Here is a 21,601-nt window from a genome sequence, read left to right as displayed (position 1 = left end):
TTCTAAGTGGGCTGATGCCACTGATGGGCTGGCACAAGCCGCCGCCCCAACATGGCTACTGCATCTTTGTACATGTCATCGATATGACCTATCTGGTGTATTTCTTCTCCTTCGTCTTCTTCTACTTGCCCCTGATAATCATGTTCATCATCTACGCTCAGATCTACTCTGCAGTGAAAAAGCAGCTGCAAGGCATGGTGGGTAAACAGGGAGCAGGGATGAAGGAGTTAAAGACGGCCACCTCCCTCTTCACGATTATCTTCTTCTTCATGCTGTGCTGGGCTCCCCTGCACATCATGAACGGATTGAGCCTGCTCTGCCCTCACTGCTACATCCCCCCCATCATCCTGCAGATCGGCATCATACTCACCCACGCCAACTCTGCCCTAAACCCCATCATGTACGTCTACAAACTGAAGTCCTTCAGAAACTCCTTCAAGAGAATCTTCCTGTGCAGCAGGGGCGAGGCGGTCACACCGGCCGCATGGACGGATCAAACCTCTGTTGTTCACTTACATTAATGTAATGCTCCCCCCCCCCCCACTTATAATCAAAAATGCATAATTAAAATAATTCACAAACTAATATCATAAGAACGTTGAGTCCGTTTCAAGTTGGCGCAAAAACTACTGAACATTGTGTAGTGGGAACTCCTAGAAATAACCTGCACTTTGTTTCATCTCCATCCATCAAGGTAAAGCTGAGCAATAACTAAAATAAAAATGTATTGACATCATCAATGCAAGAGATAGGTGCGGCACCAATGCGTGCGGCAGGTAAGGGGTGGTGGGAGAGGAGCTTTGGGCCCGCGGTCACATGAATAGGATAGGCTACAGGGCACACAGTGACATTGGTGTGAGGGTGGGTGAAGGCGCTACTGACACCAGTCTGTATAGCGCTGCTGGTCACGTGGGCCTCTCCCGCCACATGGCCCCTGTATGCAAAGCAACACAACTAATTAAATAACCAATTAAAAAAAAAAAAAATGTTGGCAAAAGCGATTCATCGTGCGTGAAGCTGCGGGCAACAGCGGCTTCACCCACCCAAATATTAAGCGATGTCCCTTTGTTTTATTAGCTCTGGGGGTGGGGTGCTCTATAACAAATAATTTAATGGCCTTGTTACCAGGCGAGAGACTGCTGTGTAAGACTCTTGAAGACACACAACTAGCTTTATACACAAGCAGTCATTTAAAAAAAGGGGGAGGGGGAGGGAAAGAAAACGTACCTTGAAATTTTATTTTTGGGACAGTGATCGCTAAACACTGCCCTGTACTTGAAAAAATGCAATAAAAATTTACCTATTAAGAGCTGTCATAATACAAAAACATTGTACTAAACACAAATTATGCTCCTAAAATGCAAGTTGATCTGCAGATCACGTTCTAGGCTAGTAAGAAAATACATTACAGACGCCGGCACTTATCGTGGATTTTTTTTCGAGACCTGATTCCGAAAAACAATACACAAAAAGTGCAGTTTTTTCACTGCCTCAATGGCGAAAACACATAGGTCTATGAGCTTATCACGGATCCTATGGGTTTTTGGCAAAAATATCCTATTACCGTATATACTCGAGTATAAGCCGAGTTTTTCAGCACATTTTTTGTGCTGAAAAAGTCCCCCCTCGGCTTATACTCGAGTGATGCTCCAGGACCAGGGCCGGTTCTCCCTTTACGCAGCTGAGTAGGGCGCCACATATTGGAGGGCGCCTCACTCAGCTGTGTACCATGCGGGCCGCGGTGCAGACTGTGTCTCTGTGACACAGCTGCACCGCGTGTGTAGCGCTGACACACCATGTGAAGGAGCGATGCGATGGAGCGATGCGGACGGAGTTCGGTCAGCACTACACACAGCCAAACACACAGCTGCCGGAGCCGGCAGCTGTGCGTTTGCTGTAATCAGCAGCCGATGAGAGTCTGTCAGACTCTCATCGGCTGCTGCTGCTCCCACTGTGGGAGCCATCTTCCAGCTCCCGCAGTGGGTATATTACTACTGGGGGCACTACCAGGGGGGGATATTACTACTGGGGGCACTACCAGGGGGGGATATTACTACTGGGGGCACTACCAGGGGGGGATATTACTACTGGGGGCACTACCAGGGGGGGATATTACTACTGGGGGCACTACCAGGGGGGGATATTACTACTGGGGGCACTACCAGGGTAGGGGGGGGGTTTGGAGATTACTACCAGTAGCTGCTGCATTTCCCACCCTAGGCTTCTACTCAAGTCAATAAGTTTTCCCAGTTTTTTGTGGTAAAATTAGGTACCTCGGCTTATATTCGGGTCGACTTATACTCGAGTATATACGGTATTTTGTCTGAAATAATAAGATATGGGGAAAAAAATGTATATACGGTATATCCAAAAGAAGAAACTTTGATAGTCAGCAAAATAGCCCCGTTTTTTGCCGATCGCGGCTAAATGGATACCGGCCTAAGTTTTGTACAAAGTTTGGGAAAAAGTAGCAAATGATAAATGTAATCCCCTCCCCTGAGAAAGTCACTACATGAAACGCATTGGAATATCATCATCGTGCACATGAGCAACCTAAAACAATGCTTAGGCTCACTTGCTGGTCTGAGGTCAGGAATGGAGGACATCCCAGCGAGGAGACTCATTATAGAACACTAATCCCAGCAACAGCGAGCTGCATAGTCCACCCCCACATCCCCAGGAAGAGTCATCCGATAAATCCATTCATTTTATTATAAGATATAGATGTATATATATATATATATATATATATACACACATATATATATTATACACACACTCACACACATACATAGAATGTGACGGCAGATAAGAACCGCTTGGCCCATCTAGTCTGCCCCTTTTCATGTATCCTTTCGGCAACTTCAAACATATTTACTCCTTACGTCTCTCAAGGATATTCTTCTGCCTTATCCCAAGCATGTTTAAATTGTTCCACTGTTTTAGCTCCAACCACCTCTGATGGGGGCTATTCCACTTATCCACTACCCTTTCCGTGATGTCATTTTTCCTCACATTTCCTCTGAGCCTCCCTCCCCCCAGTCTCAGTGCATGTCCTCGTGTTCTTGTACATCTCTTCCTCTGAGCCTCCCTCCCTCCAGTGTCAGTGCATGTCCTCGTGTTCTTGTACATCTCTTCCTCTGAGCCTCCCTCCCTCCAGTGTCAGTGCATGTCCTCGTGTTCTTGTACATCTCTTCCTCTGAGCCTCCCTCCCCCCAGTGTCAGTGCATGTCCTTGTGTACTTGTACATCTCTTCCTCTGAGCCTCCCTCCCTCCCTCCAGTGTCAGTGCATGTCCTCGTGTTCTTGTACATCTCTTCCCCTGAGCCTCCCTCCCTCCAGTGTCAGTGCATGTACTCGTGTTCTTGTACATCTCTTCCTCTGAGCCTCCCTCCCCCCAGTGTCAGTGCATGTCCTCGTGTTCTTGTACATCTCTTCCTCTGAGCCTCCCTCCAGTCTCAGTGCATGTCCTCGTGTTCTTGTACATCTCTTCCTCTGAGCCTCCCTCCCCCCAGTGTCAGTGCATGTCCTCGTGTTCTTGTACATCTCTTCCTCTGAGCCTCCCTCCCTCCAGTGTCAGTGCATGTCCTCGTGTTCTTGTACACCTCTTCCTCTGAGCCTCCCTCCCCCCAGTGTCAGTGCATGTCCTCGTGTTCTTGTACACCTCTTCCTCTGAGCCTCCCTCCCCCCAGTGTCAGTGCATGTCCTCGTGTTCTTGTACATCTCTTCCTCTGAGCCTCCCTCCCTCCAGTGTCAGTGCATGTCCTCGTGTTCTTGTACATCTCTTCCTCTGAGCCTCCCTCCCTCCAGTGTCAGTGCATGTCCTCGTGTTCTTGTACATCTCTTTCTCTGAGCCTCCCTCCCTCCAGTGTCAGTGCATGTCCTCGTGTTCTTGTACATCTCTTTCTCTGAGCCTCCCTCCCTCCAGTGTCAGTGCATGTACTCGTGTTCTTGTACATCTCTTCCTCTGAGCCTCCCTCCCCCCAGTGTCAGTGCATGTCCTCATGTTCTTGTACATCTCTTCCTCTGAGCCTCCCTCCCCCCAGTGTCAGTGCATGTCCTCGTGTTCTTGTACATCTCTTCCTCCAGTGTCAGTGCATGTCCTCGTGTTCTTGTACATCTCTTTCTCTGAGCCTCCCTCCCTCCCTCCCTCCAGTGTCAGTGCATGTCCTCGTCTTCTTGTACATCTCTTCCTCTGAGCCTCCCTCCCTCCAGTGTCGGTGCATGTCCTCGTGTTCTTGTACACCTCTTCCTCTGAGCCTCCCTCCCCCCAGTGTCAGTGCATGTCCTCGTGTTCTTGTACACCTCTTCCTCTGAGCCTCCCTCCCTCCAGTGTCAGTGCATGTCCTCGTGTTCTTGTACATCTCTTCCTCTGAGCCTCCCTCCCTCCAGTGTCAGTGCATGTCCTCGTACATCTCTTTCTCTGAGCCTCCCTCCCTCCAGTGTCAGTGCATGTCCTCGTGTTCTTGTACATCTTTCTCTGAGCCTCCCTCCCCCCAGTGTCAGTGCATGTCCTCGTGTTCTTGTACATCTCTTCCTCTGAGCCTCCCTCCCTCCAGTGTCAGTGCATGTCCTCGTGTTCTTGTACATCTCTTTCTCTGAGCCTCCCTCCCTCCCTCCAGTGTCAGTGCATGTCCTCGTGTTCTTGTACATCTCTTCCTCTGAGCCTCCCTCCCTCCAGTGTCAGTGCATGTCCTCGTGTTCTTGTACACCTCTTCCTCCAGTGTCAGTGCATGTCCTCGTGTTCTTGTACATCTCTTCCTCTGAGCCTCCCTCCCTCCAGTGTCAGTGCATGTCCTTGTGTTCTTGTACATCTCTTTCTCTGAGCCTCCCTCCCTCCCTCCAGTGTCAGTGCATGTCCTCGTGTTCTTGTACATCTCTTCCTCTGAGCCTCCCTCCCTCCAGTGTCAGTGCATGTCCTCGTGTTCTTGTACACCTCTTCCTCCAGTGTCAGTGCATGTCCTCGTGTTCTTGTACATCTCTTTCTCTGAGCCTCCCTCCCTCCCTCCCTCCCTCCAGTGTCAGTGCATGTCCTCGTGTTCTTGTACATCTCTTCCTCTGAGCCTCCCTCCCTCCAGTGTCAGTGCATGTCCTCGTGTTCTTGTACACCTCTTCCTCTGAGCCTCCCTCCCTCCCTCCAGTGTCAGTGCATGTCCTCGTGTTCTTGTACATCTCTTTCTCTGAGCCTCCCTCCCTCCCTCCAGTGTCAGTGCATGTCCTCGTGTTCTTGTACATCTCTTCCTCTGAGCCTCCCTCCCTCCAGTCTCAGTGCATGTCCTCGCGTTCTTGTACATCTCTTCCTCTGAGCCTCCCTCCCTCCAGTGTCAGTGCATGTCCTCGTGTTCTTGTACATCTCTTCCTCTGAGCCTCCCTCCCTCCAGTGTCAGTGCATGTCCTCGGGTTCTTGTACACCTCTTCCTTTGAAGAATGCTTCCCCCCTGTCCCTTGTTAAAACCCTTCATATATTTGAAAGTTTCTATCATGTCCCCCCTTTCCCTTCTCTGTTCCAAACTATACATATTAAGATCTTTTAGTCTTTCTAGGTAAGTTCTGTGCTGTAGGCCATGCACCATTTTAGTTGCCCTTCTTTGTACAGTCTCTAATGTGTCTATAGCCTTCTGGAGATATGACCTCCAGAACTGAACACAGTATTCTAGATGAGGACGTACCAAGGACCTATACAGTGGTATTATCACTTCTTTTTTCCTGCTACTGATTCCTCTCCCTATGTACCAAGTGCATGATATAAGATTTTTTTACATTAAACTGTAGTTGCCACGTTCTTGCCCATTCCTCTAGTCTACCCAGATCCTCAGTCATTTGTTTTACCCCTCCTGGTGTGTCTAAATTGTTGGATTTGAGATATTCCACCACTCTTTCTTTTAATAGTGTTTCCATAATTTTTCCCACTACTGATGTAAGGCTCACTGGTCTGTAGTCACTGGTCTGTAGTCACTGGTCTGTAGTTACTTGCTTCTTCTTTGCTGGCACTTTTGTACAGTGGTATTACATTTGCTCTTTTCCAGTCCTCTGGAATCACTCCTGTTACTAGCGACTGGTTGAATAATTCTGATAATGGTGTTACCAGGACCCCTTTAAGCTCTTTTAGTATCCTCGGATGAATCCCATCTGGCCCCATTGATTTATCCACTTTTAGTTCTGTTAGGACCCGATCCTCTGTAAATGAAATTTTATGCACTTTATTTTTATGACTGACTCTGCAACTTAACTGTGGCCCCTTCCCCTCTTTTTCTGTAGTGAAAACTGAACAAAAATAATTATTTAGATGATCTGCTATTTCTTTGTCTCCCTCCATCATGTACTCACTCTCTGTCTTACGTCGTCTTATTCCCCATGTGACTTCCTCCTTTCACTTATATACTTAAAAAAAGTTTTGCTCCCTTTATCCACTGACTGGGCCATGTTCTCCTCAGCTTCTGCCTGTGCACGCCTAATCACCTTCTTAGCCTCCTTCCTTCTGGCAAGATACACCTCTTTGTCGTTATTATTTTAGGCCTGCTTATATTTCCTAAAAGCCATCTTTTTTTATTTCACACTAGTTGATACCTGTTTTGTAAACCACACTGGTTTCCTTTTCCTGGTGCTTTTCCTAACCCTTTTAATACAAAGGTCTGTAGCCTTCAGTATTGCATTTTTATTTTCCCCCACCTCTCCTGCACCCCTTCCAAGTTCCTCCAATCTGCCACTGACTGAGTAACACATCTTTCCATCTCTGCAAAGTCAGCCTTCCTAAAATCTAACACTTTTGTTTGTGTATGGCACACACAAACATACACACACAGTATATATTAGTGTTTATTTTACACAGAGCTCTTATTAATAAAATCACTGCAATATTGTGCACCCCCTACCACTCATAACCCACGGAGATTATGATATGCAAAAGGGAGCAGTGGATTGTAAGTGATAAAAGTGAATGGACAGATCCGTTCAACAATTGAAGTCAACTACGAAGGCTCTTAATGTGTCATGTCCAAGTGCCATCTGCAGGAGATAGATGTGGTTATTCCTGTTAGTTTAAGAGAATTAGTTTCAACATTTCCTGGTGTAATATGTTATTTTACATCTTATGGGAGAAATGCAGTAGTGTAAATATTTCTAATACAATTATTTAAATGTATCAAATTTGAATGTTTAGTAGGTTCTCCCTGTTGGTTGAACCCTACATTGATGCATGTAATGCGGCGTTACATGGTGCCCATCTCCCAATGATATCACTGGCATATGGGTGAGCAATACAAGTTACAGGTATAAAAGACAAGGTGCATTGTGCTAGTCTGTAGAAAATGTAAGACAAGTTCACCTCACTCCAGGCTCTGTAGCCCCCAGCATGTCTGTCCCCTGGAAAATGCTCTATTGCATGAGGCAATGAGCCAGAAAGGGTCACAGAAGGGGAGCACTACAGCGTTCCTGCCCCGAGGACAGGAGACAATTACTTGCTAATGGTTAGACTGCAGAAGACACTCATTACCGTGCAGACCAATTAGAACCCGACTTTGGCCACTGCATTCTGGGTCAGTGCGCAGAAGATCACCTGATAGAATATGGTATTAGTGAACTGAGAAGCTATTACTTGTGGCCACATGGCGATAGTGTGAAGCAGATGGGGGGACATGAAATGTGAACAGGTGGTTTAGTTCAGTAATACAGAAACGGTTACACAATGCTGCTGATTGGTGGGGATACCCGATATTTAGTCACCTCTGTAGGAAGCGCGTTCCCAGAGTACAGTCTATGAAGCTCGCATACATACCCCTCGTTCTTTACTGCCGGGAGCTTTGTTTTCAGAGCCTCTTTGTCTTCTGCACTGAGAATGCTGAAGCCCTTCATCTGGCTGGCGTTGTATATCGGGAGGAAGCCGAGTTCTTCCCTGCGGCTCACAAAGCAGTCTGGGTGATACCAGCGGTCAATCATGCCCAGCTGAGGCCGCTCCACATCCAAACTCTTCTTCGATAATCGGACCTGACCCTGCGCATAGAACACACACACAGGCTCGTACTGAACAACATGAAACACTTATAACATAAATGAGATAAAAATAAGCAAAAGGATAAGCTGGTTCTCCGGTATATGAACTGGCAAAGGGCACAATTCTTGCCCTTTAAAATTACCAGGCTGAGAGTTATATAGTAGAAGGAACAGGTTCCCTTAGCAGCACAGAGTATATCAGGAGATGAGGGATGTGTTAGTGAGTAGAGGGCTGCATGTGACAAGGGCAGTTACATGATGTGAGGAGGGGAATGGAGGCAGCAGGAAAACACAGCTATATAGTAGGAGGAGCAGGGTCCCCAGCAGCACAGAGTATATCAGGAGATGACGGATGTGTTAGTGAGGACAGGGCTGCATGTGACAGGGGCATGGTGGGAAGAGGGGAATGGAGGCAGCAGGAAGTCACACGTAGAGCTATATAGTGGGAGGAGCAGGGTCCCCAGCAGCACAGAGTATATCAGGAGATGAGTAATGGGTTAGTGAGTACAGGGCTGCATGTGACAGGGGCATGGTGGGAGGAGGGGAATGGAGGCAGCAGGAAGTCACACGTAGAGCTATATAGTGGGAGGAGCAGGGTCCCCCAGCAGCACAGAGTATATCAGGAGATGAGTAATGGGTTAGTGAGGACAGGGCTGCATGTGACAGGGGCATGGTGGGAGGAGGGGAATGGAGGCAGTAGGAAGTCATACATAGAGCTATATAGTGGATGGAGCAGGGTCCCCCAGCAGCACAGAGTATATATCAGGAGATGAGTAATGGGTTAGTGAGGACAGGGCTGCATGTGACAGGGGCATGGTGGGAGGAGGGGAATGGAGGCAGTAGGAAGTCATACATAGAGCTATATAGTGGATGGAGCAGGGTCCCCCAGCAGCACAGAGTATATTAGGAGATGAGTAATGGGTTAGTGAGGACAGGGCTGCATGTGACAGGGGCATGGTGGGAGGAGGGGAATGGAGGCAGTAGGAAGTCACACGTAGAGCTATATAGTGGGAGGAGCAGGGTCCCTAGCAGCACAGAGCAGCAATGTGAGGCTCCTGGAGCAGGAATACTGGCGTGTTATGCGCCTCTACAGGAAATGGAGTACATTCATCCAGCTATTATTTTTTATATATCCTTCGTGTTACCTTCTCTATTTTCTGGTCACAGCCTTTGCAGGTGCTTCGGTTGGACTTTGCATATTCAGCTGCAAAATCATTCAGCGTCATGCTTGCTTTACCTCCTTTACAGTCACCTCCTGCCACAAAAATAAAAATAAATCACCAGCTGGAATTCTATTTGCTACCCAATATACTGCCCACCGTTACTCTGCACAGATGTAAAAAAAAAAAAAAAAACCCTCTACAATATATAAAAAAAAAAAAAAACCTCTGGGTGGAGCTCCCTATTTTAACAAGAAATCCTCTTTAAGCTACTTCCTAAAACCCCCAAAGTTCCCACACTGGTTTTACAGACTGGCTATAGTCAAAGAGGTAGCCATGTTGTCAGGTACCCCTCCTGGAACCAGTACCCCGACCGCTGGCTTCCCGAAGAGAAGTATCGGGGTGTTAGGGGGAGGTTAGGTAGCGGGGTTAGGCACTGGGTAGGGGAGGATAGGTTTAGGCACTAAAGGGGGGGGGGGGGGGGGGGGAAGTTAGAGTAGGGGTTAGAAAAATACTTACCGTGACTTCCTATTGGCGTCGGGATATTGGCTGTCGGGAGCCGCGGTCTGTATTCTGACCGGCGGCATCCAGACAGCCGGTATTTTATACCCTACCCATCCGTCATCTATGCGCTCTTAATTCACATGGACAGGGCCTCACCTACTAGTCTGTAGGCTGAACCAGGGGAACAGTACTAGTGCATAAAACCAGACGAGGGTTCTTCATACTTCGTGGAAGCAGTTACAAGAGACCACGCTTAATTCCTGTGTATAATGCATGCAGTTTCCACTCATATATAGTATAATCTATGCATAGTTTCCCCACTGTTATAGAGAGGTCATGTGTTAAGCCCTAATGACGATTCTTCCCCCCCCCCCCCCTCTAAAGCAGAACCACACACTAAAACAAAAAATAAAAAACAATATAAAAAGCAATAATTCATACAAATGCTTCTATATAACTTCCTTATTAATAGGGCTGCCCAGGGTTTGCTGCTATAGGAATAACCAAACACAGGGCACATATAAATTATTTAGATATGTTTTCTGACACAATTGTACTAGAAAGAGTCATCCACCTACCAGCTGTGGCTCCCCCAGTTTCGATCGCCTTCTTAATTTTTTCCTGATCATCCCACCGTAGATCTGTGAAGCCATCAATCTCCCCGTTGGATAAGACTCGCGTGCGCTTCCAGAAACACGAATAGTGGTGCCAGTGTGGGACTTTCCCATCAAACATGGGCGACTAGGAGAAACAACAGCAACTGGAGACGGTCAGTTTTCCATGTCAGGCAAAATAAACAGCCAATAAGGACATTAGACTTGTATGTGGGATTAATTTATAATTCATGTGACGCTAATAAGTAGGCATGAACTCCCGCGTTCTCAGTAAGATCTGAGGTCCTCGCTTCAGTTTTCTTTGGGGAAACTTGTATTTTGTTACCTGGGTAAAGACAATAGACCTAGAGCCTTGTTCCTCTATATGGTTGAGAAAACCCACAAAAAAGGGGCAGATTCAATTAGATGTGGAAGCCATCAAAACGGGTCCCAATAGTTTCCGCGTGTGAACCGCAGACGGCAAATTCTGCTTGCAGCCTATGGAACCAAGAACAGAACCTGCCTACCGCAATGCGCGGAAATATGGCGAAAGCGAGCCGCCGTACGAAGCTCGCAGCTAATTGAATCTGCTCCTATAACATCCTTATATAAAAAAAAATAGGCACTAGATATAGATACAGATATTTGACTATAATTATATATATATATATATATATATATATATATATATATATATATATATATATATATACACATATACATATACACACACACACACACATATACATACACGCACACATGCAATAATTTAATAGCTGAAAGGCATTCTCTTTGCTTAGGGTTCCCAATAGAAAGCTATGTGACACACCACAAAGACTTAGCAGAGGGCTACGAGGATTTGAAGTGCTAGGATTTGCCCGAGTGCGCTGTATGGTTTATGGGAAAATAACTTCCTATGATTTCCAAACATGGCAGCAAACTCATTGCGCTGAATCACACTTGGCTGTAATTCGACTAAACAATCCCAAACTGTTATAGTGAGCTCAAAAAGCCCTTTAGCCGACAGCCACAGAAAGCAAGAAGTCTACGACAGGACGGCACTAATGACGGAGACTGTACGGATATAGGGTTTATTTTAAACATTTGGCCACTATATTATATAATTGTAGATCTACTGTGGTATAAAATAAGCTTACTGCTGTGGGCTATGGGATCTTATCACCAAGGGTATATAGTTCCTGGAGGTTTGTACTCTGTCTCTTGGAAATTTTGCGAAACAGAGCAAATTCCTTCTGATTTATTCATGTGCTTTATAGGCAGGGCTTTATATCATCAGCAGTGGTCGCAAATAAGCGCTATAGCGCGTATTTTACCAGCTATCGGGCACTGGGGACTTTTTAAAGTCCCCGGGTCCCCACTGTGCTGTGGCTAATCCCTGACAGCTGGCTGCAGCACAGCGTGTCGCCCTGCAGAGACACAGACACATCGCTGTCTGTTAGACCAGCCAATGAGAGTCAGATAGACTCTCATTGGCTGCTGCTGTGGAAAGCCGTCTGATCCCAGCATCGGCACAGCGTCCGTGCCCGGGGCTGGGACAGTGTTTTTTCCCAGCGCCGGGTAAGCCACTGTGGCGGGTACCTGGTGAAGGGACCACCTGCGTCGGCGGGAGTAGCTTGGCTCCGGGCGCGAGCTGGTGTCATATTGGTTGCTATGGGCAACATCTCCACTTCTAAAAACTCTTGACTTTAGTAAATATACCCCTTAGGCCCGTATTCAAGTAGACTCGCGTACATGATAAAGTTTCGCCTGCCGTACTTTTCGCCTACATCGCGTATTTTAGCCGCTGAAACTTATCGCAAGTGGTGAAGAATGGCATTAAGCAGTTTTTTTGGGGTGAAAATAAGTAGTCCTGTAAAATTTGGGGTACTTGAAAATGAGTGCAAGCATGGTTTAAAGTCACTAAAGTTTAAAAAAAAAAAACCACTTGAAGAAACGCATTCAGCAAGCACCTGCAATCCAAAAACCACCACCAATACTTGCAGACCCCCCAAAAGTCTATTTCGCTAGTTTTTAAGTTTGTACCCCCACTTTGCACTTTTTTGCCCCCATTTTCAAAGTGCTTGAGTACTGAGTGGTTTCCCCACCTTTGCACCCAAAGTAGCGATTTTTACCTTTTTTTCTCCACCTACAGTATTCAGAGGTAAAACTCTTTCGCCTATTACATTGCATTGCGTTTTCGCGCATGCGAAAAAAGTATTTGCATTTGAATACGTAGATAAGTTTCCACCTTGCGAAGTCGCAATTGGCGATACTTTTTCGCGGATCTCTGCTTTTCGCTTCTAATTTAATACGGCCCTTAGTCTCCGTGGTGTCACAAGTGTCATCTTATGAATGGTGGACGAGCAAAAAAAGCGCAATTGAAAAAAAGTTAACCTTAATGTGAAATAGAAAAAAATAAAATAATCGCTGGTCCGGTCCTCGCACCCCCACCCTCCTAAAGCTGCCGCAGGGAGGCTCCATTTGCCGGGCACCCACTGAGATTGGTTACCAGCAGGCATGTGGCTCCTTACCCACAGCCGAAGGCTGGAGCTCACTCCTGAGTGCCGGCTTCCGCAGAGAGCACTACGGGGACGACATGACGTCTCCCCCATAGATCAGAGGACCGTTCGGACGGCACCGGAGCTTAAGGTAAGTATTGTGTTTGTATTTTTAATTGTATTTTTTTTTTTTCTTAGAAGCACTACACTGGGGGCATTACTACAGAGAGCACTACTAATGGGGCCATTGTGCAAGGGGCACAGCTGCTGTGGGCATTGCATAAGGGGCACTAATTTGGGCATTTTGGTAAAAATTGGCACTACTGTGTCATAACATGAATAAGGGACTACTGCGTGGCGTAATTTAAATTAGGGATAATGTATTATAAAGGGCATTACTGTGTGTGGCACAATGTATTATAAAGGGCATTACTGGGTGTGGCATCAAGTGTTATAAAGGGTGTGGCATAAAGGGCATTACTGTGTAAGACATACGGTGTAAGGCACATTACTGCACATGGCAATTATTCACCATGAGGGGAGAGGGAAGCCCAGCACCTCCGTAAGTGCTGGGCACGCCCCAAAGTGTGATGAATTGGGGGTGTTCGCAATTACACACCCTCCCTGATCGACCAACCAGGAACTTTCGCCCTGAGCTCCACAATATCTAGAACCACCCCGAATATATATATATATATATATATATATATATACACATATATATATATATACACATATATATATACATACATACACACACATATATACATACACACACAAATACACACATACATATACAATCTCATGCAGACCGGCACTCTTCCTTCCACATCAGCTGCTCAGGTGCCCTCCGTACACAATTCCATCAAAAGCTTCTCATAAACAGAGGCACTCAGACTGTTGTAAGTGAACAACTAGCGTGTAATAACAATAGACACCAACGTTTCGGGACCGAACGTGTCCCTTTGTCAAGAAGCTTTTTTTTTTTTATAAAATATATATATATATATGTGCCCTGCTACATCTTTGCTTCATACGCCATGTAGTGCGCCCTGCTAGTCGCACTGTGTCGTGGCGCACTGAGTCGCTTCGTAACGTACTTAAGCACCAGATGTCACTTTTCCTAAACTGCACTGCGCATGCGTAACATAAAACAATGCAATGTATGTAGCACAGCCCACTGATTGGCTGACTGAACATGTAATTCGGTACGCTATAGTTGTCACGGTTCGAGAGCTATAACGGAGGGTGTAATAAAGGATTAAATCATTCGGTGTGCGAGTCCAGAGTACACTTTTGAAAAACAATTTACAAATGTGTCCTTCATTATTACAGTATATTATGCTAGACACTTTTCAGCACGATAACACTCATTTTAGAAAAAAGTCAGTTCCAAGTACGTGTGACATGTGCCATGTTCTGCAGCGGTGTGCGGCACTCACACAGTGATAACATGCCTTAGAAATTAACAGTTGGGTTTGAACGGCAATGTATAAAACCATCACTGAATACACGCTATAGCGCGTTTTTACGCAATACAGGAAGTGAGGGACTCTGCTTTCAAAAAATGACCGGGTCCCCCAGGACACGCTGTGAATAGCCAATCACCGCCGCCGGCAATTGGTTGGGGAGATGCTGCCAGAGGTGACTGGCTGCTGCGTGCGCGCACACACACACACGAGTCGCAGCAGCCAATCACCAACCAATCACCGCCGGCGGTCTCTCTCTCTCATCCAATAGCCGCAGGCTGTGCATTCCACCTGACTTCCGCGCGCTCCAAGTGTCCTGCCTACTAGAGTGCTTTACTGCCTGTGCGAGGCTGAGCTGGGAGTATAAAGTATCGAGGACTGCGAGCGCCCGGCTCTTCCAGCTGATTAAAATCAGAGCGTGGCAGCTGAGGACAGCTATGGGAATGCAGCTGGGCTGAGTCCATCTCCAGCCCCCTCACAAGCGATCTGCCACCAGGAGGCTTCACCAATGAGAAGGACAGAGGTCAGTTTCCATCAACTGAATGATGCAGCTCCTCTCCAACCTGTATCATTAGGCACCCTGCAATAATCTGTGACAGGGCCCCACCTGCTGTTCACCACCGTGGCCCGAGGCTCCTCACAGCACAAGGAGACGAGAGTTCAGCTGAAGGGCCCTGCCTAGAAGCAGTGAGGGGCACAGCGCCAGGCCTTAGAGACACTGAGGGCCCTATCATTAAGAGAGTGATGCACGTTTTGGAGTAGAACTATGGAGTGCCGCTGATACACTTTACTTACGGTAACAAAACAACTTGAAGTGACCTGTTTGATGTTTCTCATTGATAAATCCATTGGTCTGCACTGCTTCCTACATAGATTATGACATTTATTAATTCCTACCCCTGTTCCCCATGTCTGTACCCCTTCTGCATTGGGGTACTCTACCCTCCTACCTCTATGCCCCGTTCCCCTCTCCCCACTTCTGCTCTCCTGTGCCTCTTCTTACTCTCTCTCTCCATGTCTGTATCCCTTCTGCTCTACTGTGTATTCTGCCATTCCACCTGTGCCCGTTACCCTCTTCCCATGTCTGTACCCCTTCTGCTCTCCTGTATCCTCTGCCCTCCCACCTCTGTGCCCCAGTACCCTGCTCGCCATTTCTGTACCCCTACTGCTCTCCCATGTACTCTGCCCTCCCATGGCTGGCGTATGTGGGTGAGTGGGTAAGGTGAGCACCTTACAGAGCCGGCGCTTCAAGTTCGAGGCCCGGAAAGGGACAATGTAATATTGTACATCAGTATTTTTTTTTTTTTCATGCTTTTTAAATCTTCAATACAGGATTAAATTAAGAATTAAATTATTTGGTGAGTTCTGTCATTTATAAAAATACATATCTGCGGTGGCCAGAAGATGCACGCCCAGTATTGAATAAAGACAGAGCAAATCAAGTTCAATGTTCTTAAAGGAACTCTGCCGAACTCAATACATTGCTCCCCACTTGCAACCACCTGGCATTTCTATGCTACAGTGTCCACATACATCCTACAAGTTGCGATACCCGTAACGTTACCCACACAAGCCAGCCACATCAGCAGTGCCGACATTGCAGCAAGTGTGCTACAGAAGGCGCACAGTCAGCTTGCAATCCAAAAACGCCTCTAGGCTGAGATTTGTGGTTCAGTAATTATTTCATACAGCGCTGCTAAAACCCCACTACTAAGGCATGCCATCACTGTGAGAGTGCCGAAATTGCCGTAATCGCATGGGCAGGCATTTAGATAATAGTCTGCTGTGCAGAATTACTACAGTACTGTATACTTTATTAAAGACACCGTTTCCACTGTGCGGTAGTGTACAGTATGTGATTGGCCTGCGTGTCAGGGCTTATGGTGCATACACATGGTCAGATTTATTTATTTTATTATTTATTACCAGTTATTTATATAGCGCACACATATTCTGCAGCGCTTTACAGAGAATATTTGGCCACTCACTTCAGTCCCTGCCCCAGTGGAGCTTACAATCTATGTTCCCCATCACATACACACTAGGGTTAATTTTTGTTGGGAGCCAATTAACCTACCAGTATATTTTTGGAGTGTGGGAGGAAACTGGAGAACCCAGAGGAAACCCACGCAAGCACAGGGAGAATATACAAACTCCACACAGGTAGGACCATGGTGGGAATCGAACCCATGACCTCAGTGCTGTGAGGCAGTAATGCTAACCATTACACCATCTGTCCTGCCCAGATTTGTCAGATGAACAATTTTTACAACGATTTCATCAACAATGAACGATTTCTGACAGTATTAAAATGAATGAAATCGTTAAATTCTGACTGCAAACACATCAGATTTCAGAGATCGTTATCTGACATGTGGGAACGCGCATCGTTCATCGATGCATGCCCCACACGGCAAAGATATGAACGATTTTTACAAACGTTATCATTCATATCCGAAACAAATTTGACCGTGTGTATGCAGCATTACTGTACTATTGTATTCTGTAGTGCCATATCCATCCACTGCGGTATTATTAACCACTGTAGTTTAAATCAGCGGAGCACTGGCCACCCAGCGGTGAAGCTGTGTATTGCATACCGTGGATATTGTTAAGTCTCACTGCGCCTTACCGCACTATTCTCATGCCGTGACTTAGAATAAAGTATGGCGCGCTATGAGCAAAGATGTAGCATGATGCATCTGTATATACACAAGCATATATAGCGTTCCCGCTAGGCTGTTTTAGCGGAGCCCTTCTGGAGGGCAAAAAGCCCCCTGCCCTCACCGGGCAGCGCACCGCTAAGACAGCCTGCGGGTGCAGTATCCCGTGGGTGGGGAAATGTGCGGTAACGGTCACCGCCTGTGAACAGACGCTGGGCGCATGCGCCCGGCATCTATTCTATTTGTCAGCAGCGCTTGGGGGCTGCTCGGCATGTCTGTAAGTGCCGGGCACGCCCCCATGAGTGACAAATCTTATAGACACGCCCCCTTTTCAATGGCCACGCCCCCTTCAGCGCGCGCAGAAGTGCCCTCTCTAACTCCGGCGCCCTGCCTGCCGCCGGAGCTAGAGTGAACACTACATATATGTGCATAATAGATATATTTATATCTATCTATCAGCATAACAAAGTTGCAGTAGGGTACTGTGTAATATATTGCCTGAAAGTGGATAATACTTTAAAAACTGTTCCATTATAATTGCACCAACTTACTGAACAGCGCTGCTAAGTTTTAGAACAAGACAAGAAGGTTCCTCTATTCACAGGCCACTGAAGCAGTAATTCTGATGCTGTGCAATGTGAGCTGCCCACACTATGACATTTAAAACACAGACATAAGGAAAACGATGCTTACTGGCAGGATACTAAACTGATATTATCACGAATAGTTGCACTGCCATTGAGACTGAGCTCATTACTGGACCGTGCCCAAATTCAACAAAATACAGACAAAATGTAATTAACCTAGAAGGGAGAGTGCTACTATCAGGGTTAAATCCAGATGGTTAAAATATAAATGTTTACAGCTTAAAATGTCACAGTAGTTGTGAGTCAGATACCATAGTGCTGTGCAGGAAATCTCTGCAGCGTGCAGGGATCTCTCTAACATACTACAAGATGCAGCACTGATAACAGGAGACTGCCAGTTACCAAAGACTGTCCACATCCTAGATAATCAGACCAGTAAGGGAGCATCACCCTGTTTAAGGCGCGAGAACGGGCTTTCCCCGACCTAACAGCGCGCAGAATTGAATATCCCCGGGAGCAGATTCCCGGCGCTATTCAATTTGCGTTGAATTGAATCGCGCCCACTGAAGCTGAAGATTAAATTCTACATACAATGATCCTGGGGGAAGATTGGTACAGGAGCATTCTCACAAAACAGACTGACCAAATGCAAAGCTCACCACACAAATACTATGCAAAAAAGTTGCATAACATGGAATGCAATAAATCAGTAGGGAACATCCTTTTTGCCATTTATTTTTAGGGACTTTTATCTTTAGATTGAATATGGACAAATGTGCGTATTCAGGAAGCTTTAAAAATGTATTAAAAATAATAAAATTACTGTTGCGGATACTCAGGGATTACATGAAAGAGACAGCTATGCAAACTAAGGGCCTGATTCAGAGCCGGTCGCTATTTGCGCTCGCTCGTCCAGAAAATAGGGGTGGCTATTCAAATGAACCGTTCGCTGTTTGCGGTCTGTTCACGCCTCTAGGTCTGAACTAGCGAACAAAACTTGCGGTCGTTTTTAGGGAAACTACGCCCCCTGTCCGCTCGCATCCTACGTCATGTCCGCTATTTATTAGATTAATCGAGTACATCGAACAGGGTATGAGCTGCTCGCTATTCTTGTGGTTGGTTTTTGCTACCACAATTTCTGAGTTACAAAAAACCCAGTGACGTGGTCAATGACGCTGCTGTATTAATTATGCACTCCCTTAAAACGCCCGTTTTGACCTTTAAGCACGCCTGCGATCGGATCTCCACTCCCTGTTTTCAAGCACCTTCCCCTGTTACCACCCACATACGCCTCATTCTGTCACTCAAATTAGCAGGCATTCGCTATTTTGCGAGCACATGAATTTCGGCCACACTGACTGGTTCGCGCATGCGTATAACGATCCGTACGCATGCGCAGTTGGGCAAACATCGCTCGGAGCGAACGAGCTGCCACTTACGAGTGGCTCTGAATCAGGCCCTAAGTTTCATTTTCCACAGTCTATAGGAGGAGCTCCCCACACAAAGTAATGCCAGATACAGTGAAGGCAACTAAAGGGGATTTTTTTTTAAATACATTTAACTAAATTATACATGACTCACTACATGATGGAAACCCCCGGAATATATGGCATAAAATTCAGTCATTTCCCAGTGATCAATTTTTTTTTTTTTTTATTTTTTTTTTACATTGACTGGACCAATAGATAATTTAGGTATGGTCTATGTCCCCTTAACCCCCACACACAAGAAATACAAAAAACTTTAAACTAGCTTTTTTCATAATCAAAGTCGGTAGGATCTGGTCCCTCTAGTCAAATCAGCAAATTATTTAGGGTGGGATGTATCAACAGCAAAATGCAGTCAAAACTCCAGAAACTGTAGTTTTCGAAAGTTTGACCACATTTGTCATATGTATTAAGCTCCGGAAAGATGGTGTTGCCTTATAGTACCCTATGGCCTACTTTTCGCATAATCCAATAGGATTCCCCACTGCTCGCATATACATAGAAGGAATCCTGGGTCATAAACTCAGAAGTCCTCACACCGCAAAGGTCAGCTTCTTCACTGCGGTTTTAATTGCTAATCTACATGCATATAGCGTAAATAAACGCTGCTATGCATGCAGTAGGTGGAGGTATGTATCGCATTCAGAATGCGATGCTTGATCCTTCCCACCCAGTGTGCTCTGTATCATACAATTCCTTAGACAGGTTATATAATACGTTATAGAGTAGAAACCCTCTCTCATTCAGCGGTGCTTATAGGTATAGCCAGTCCAATAGCAGCTAGTTTTGCTAAGTTTGGAAAAGATTATTTGAGCTCCGTTGTTGAGAATGTATGCATGATTCGTTTTGAATCTAGATTTTTGTAGGACTCTAGTTCAAACAAATTTTGATGCAACTGCCCCTTCTAGTTTACTATTTTCATAGTTTAAGATTGCAGGTCTTCCATTTTAAGAATGTTTTCTGATTTAAATTCTTACTCCTCATGGGTAATAGCTGACTGAACACATACAATATTTAATAGATACTGCACTCTTGCACCCTTTGGACACAAAGGGTGGAATTCAATTGCTTTAGTGTGCCCGATCTCTCGTCTAACGTGACGGGAGATCATGGGGCGCTACCCCCGACCCAAACGGGTCACTTTTCAACCATTACAGCTCGCACCCCACCTCGGGGGGTGCGAGCTGAAATGGTGCAGCCGGCAGCTGATCGCATCCAACAGGAGCAACAATTGAATAGCTTTGACGTGCGCAAAGGGGGGTAGAAACAATTTAATTCCACCCAAATAACAAGAGATATGGTAAGAACTTACCTTTGTTATCTCTGTTTCTACGAAGTCCATAGGGTCCACAGGGTTGACCTTGGGGTTATAGCTGGAACAGGATCCATGGGCACCACACAGTTAAGCTTTTAGCTCCCAGGATGCACTTGGGTCCTCCTCTATACCCCGCCCCCGAGCCACAGGCACCTCAGTTGGTAAGCAGCCGAGGCCGGAGGAGAATATGGAACAGAGAGAAGGAAGACTGGAACACACAAGAAACCATACTCACAGCAATAGGAGACGGAAAACCGGTGACCAGCCACACAGCCCATTTGAAGCCAGGTGCGTCAGGGCGGGCGCCCTGTGGACCCTATGGACTTCGTAGAAACAGAGATAACAAAGGTAAGTTCTTACCATATCTCTTGTTTTCTACTTCAGGGTCCATAGGGGGTCCACAGGGTTGACCTTGGGGATGTCCCAAAGCAGTACAACTAAGGGCGGGGACGCTCCTGTGCTGAAAGGAGTACCCGGCGCCCAAAGGAAGCATCCTGAGAGGCGAAGGTGTCAAACGCATAGAACCTCAAAAACGTTTGAATTGAAGACCAAGTGGTCGCCTTACACAGCTGAACAGCAGAAGCGCCACGTCTAGCAGCCCAAGAGGGACCCACAGAACGAGTGGAATGAGCCTTAACAGAGGCTGGCACAGGTAAGCCCTCCTGTGCATAAGCCTCACAAATAACGGAACGAAGCCAACGGGCTAACGTTTGTTTGTTGGCAGGCCAACCCCTCTTGTGAAAACCAAAGAGGATAAACAAGGAATCAGACTTCCTAACCGAAGCCGTCCGGTCTACATAAATTCTAAGCGCCCGGACCACATCTAAGGAAGTCTCACCAGCTGAAAGATCAGGGGACTGAAAAGCTGGCACAGCAAGTTCCTGATTAATATGGAACTTCGAGACCACTTTGGGCAAAAACTCAGGACGAGTGCGGAGCACCGCTCTGTCCTGGTGAAAAATCAGGAAAGGAGGGCGACAGGAAAGCGCCCCCAATTCAGACACCCTCCTGGCCGAAGCAATTGCCAGGAGAAAAACCGTCTTAAATGTCAGCCACTTGAGCTCCACAGCCTCAAGAGGCTCAAACGGAGGACCCTGCAGGACCCGTAGCACCACCGCCAAGTCCCAAGGAGCCACAAAGGGAGGCTGGATCCTGAGAACACCTTGGAAAAAGGTGTGAACGTCTGGTAGTATTGCAATCCGCCGTTGAAACCACACGGACAAGGCGGACACATGAACCTTCAGAGATGCAAGGCGTAAGCCGAGATCCAATCCTGACTGAAGAAATTCCAAGATCCTAGAAACTCGGAACACCTGAGGATCATAAAGTCTGGACTC

The 21,601-nt window shown here is 46.5% G+C and overlaps 1 protein-coding gene across 1 annotated transcript in view; it reads right to left on the bottom strand.

Moving 5' to 3' along the window:
* The window catches only part of PARP1 (poly(ADP-ribose) polymerase 1), an 81,620-nt gene that overhangs the window by 38,414 nt on the left and 21,605 nt on the right, over nucleotides 1–21,601 (bottom strand). The window contains exons 2-4 of the mRNA XM_088449363.1: nucleotides 10,231–10,393; nucleotides 9,134–9,243; nucleotides 7,774–7,988 (exon numbers count right to left, since the gene is read on the bottom strand). Coding sequence (XP_088305489.1) covers nucleotides 7,774–7,988; nucleotides 9,134–9,243; nucleotides 10,231–10,393 — 488 coding nt within the window. The remainder of the gene's footprint in view (nucleotides 1–7,773; nucleotides 7,989–9,133; nucleotides 9,244–10,230; nucleotides 10,394–21,601) is intronic.

This window comes from Taudactylus pleione, unplaced genomic scaffold (assembly GCF_031769625.1).
Source record: "Taudactylus pleione unplaced genomic scaffold, aTauple2 ptg000483l, whole genome shotgun sequence".
NCBI lineage: Eukaryota > Metazoa > Chordata > Amphibia > Anura > Myobatrachidae > Taudactylus > Taudactylus pleione.
Note: the sequence above shows the minus strand (reverse complement) of the source record. Positions and strands in the feature narration are given on the sequence as shown.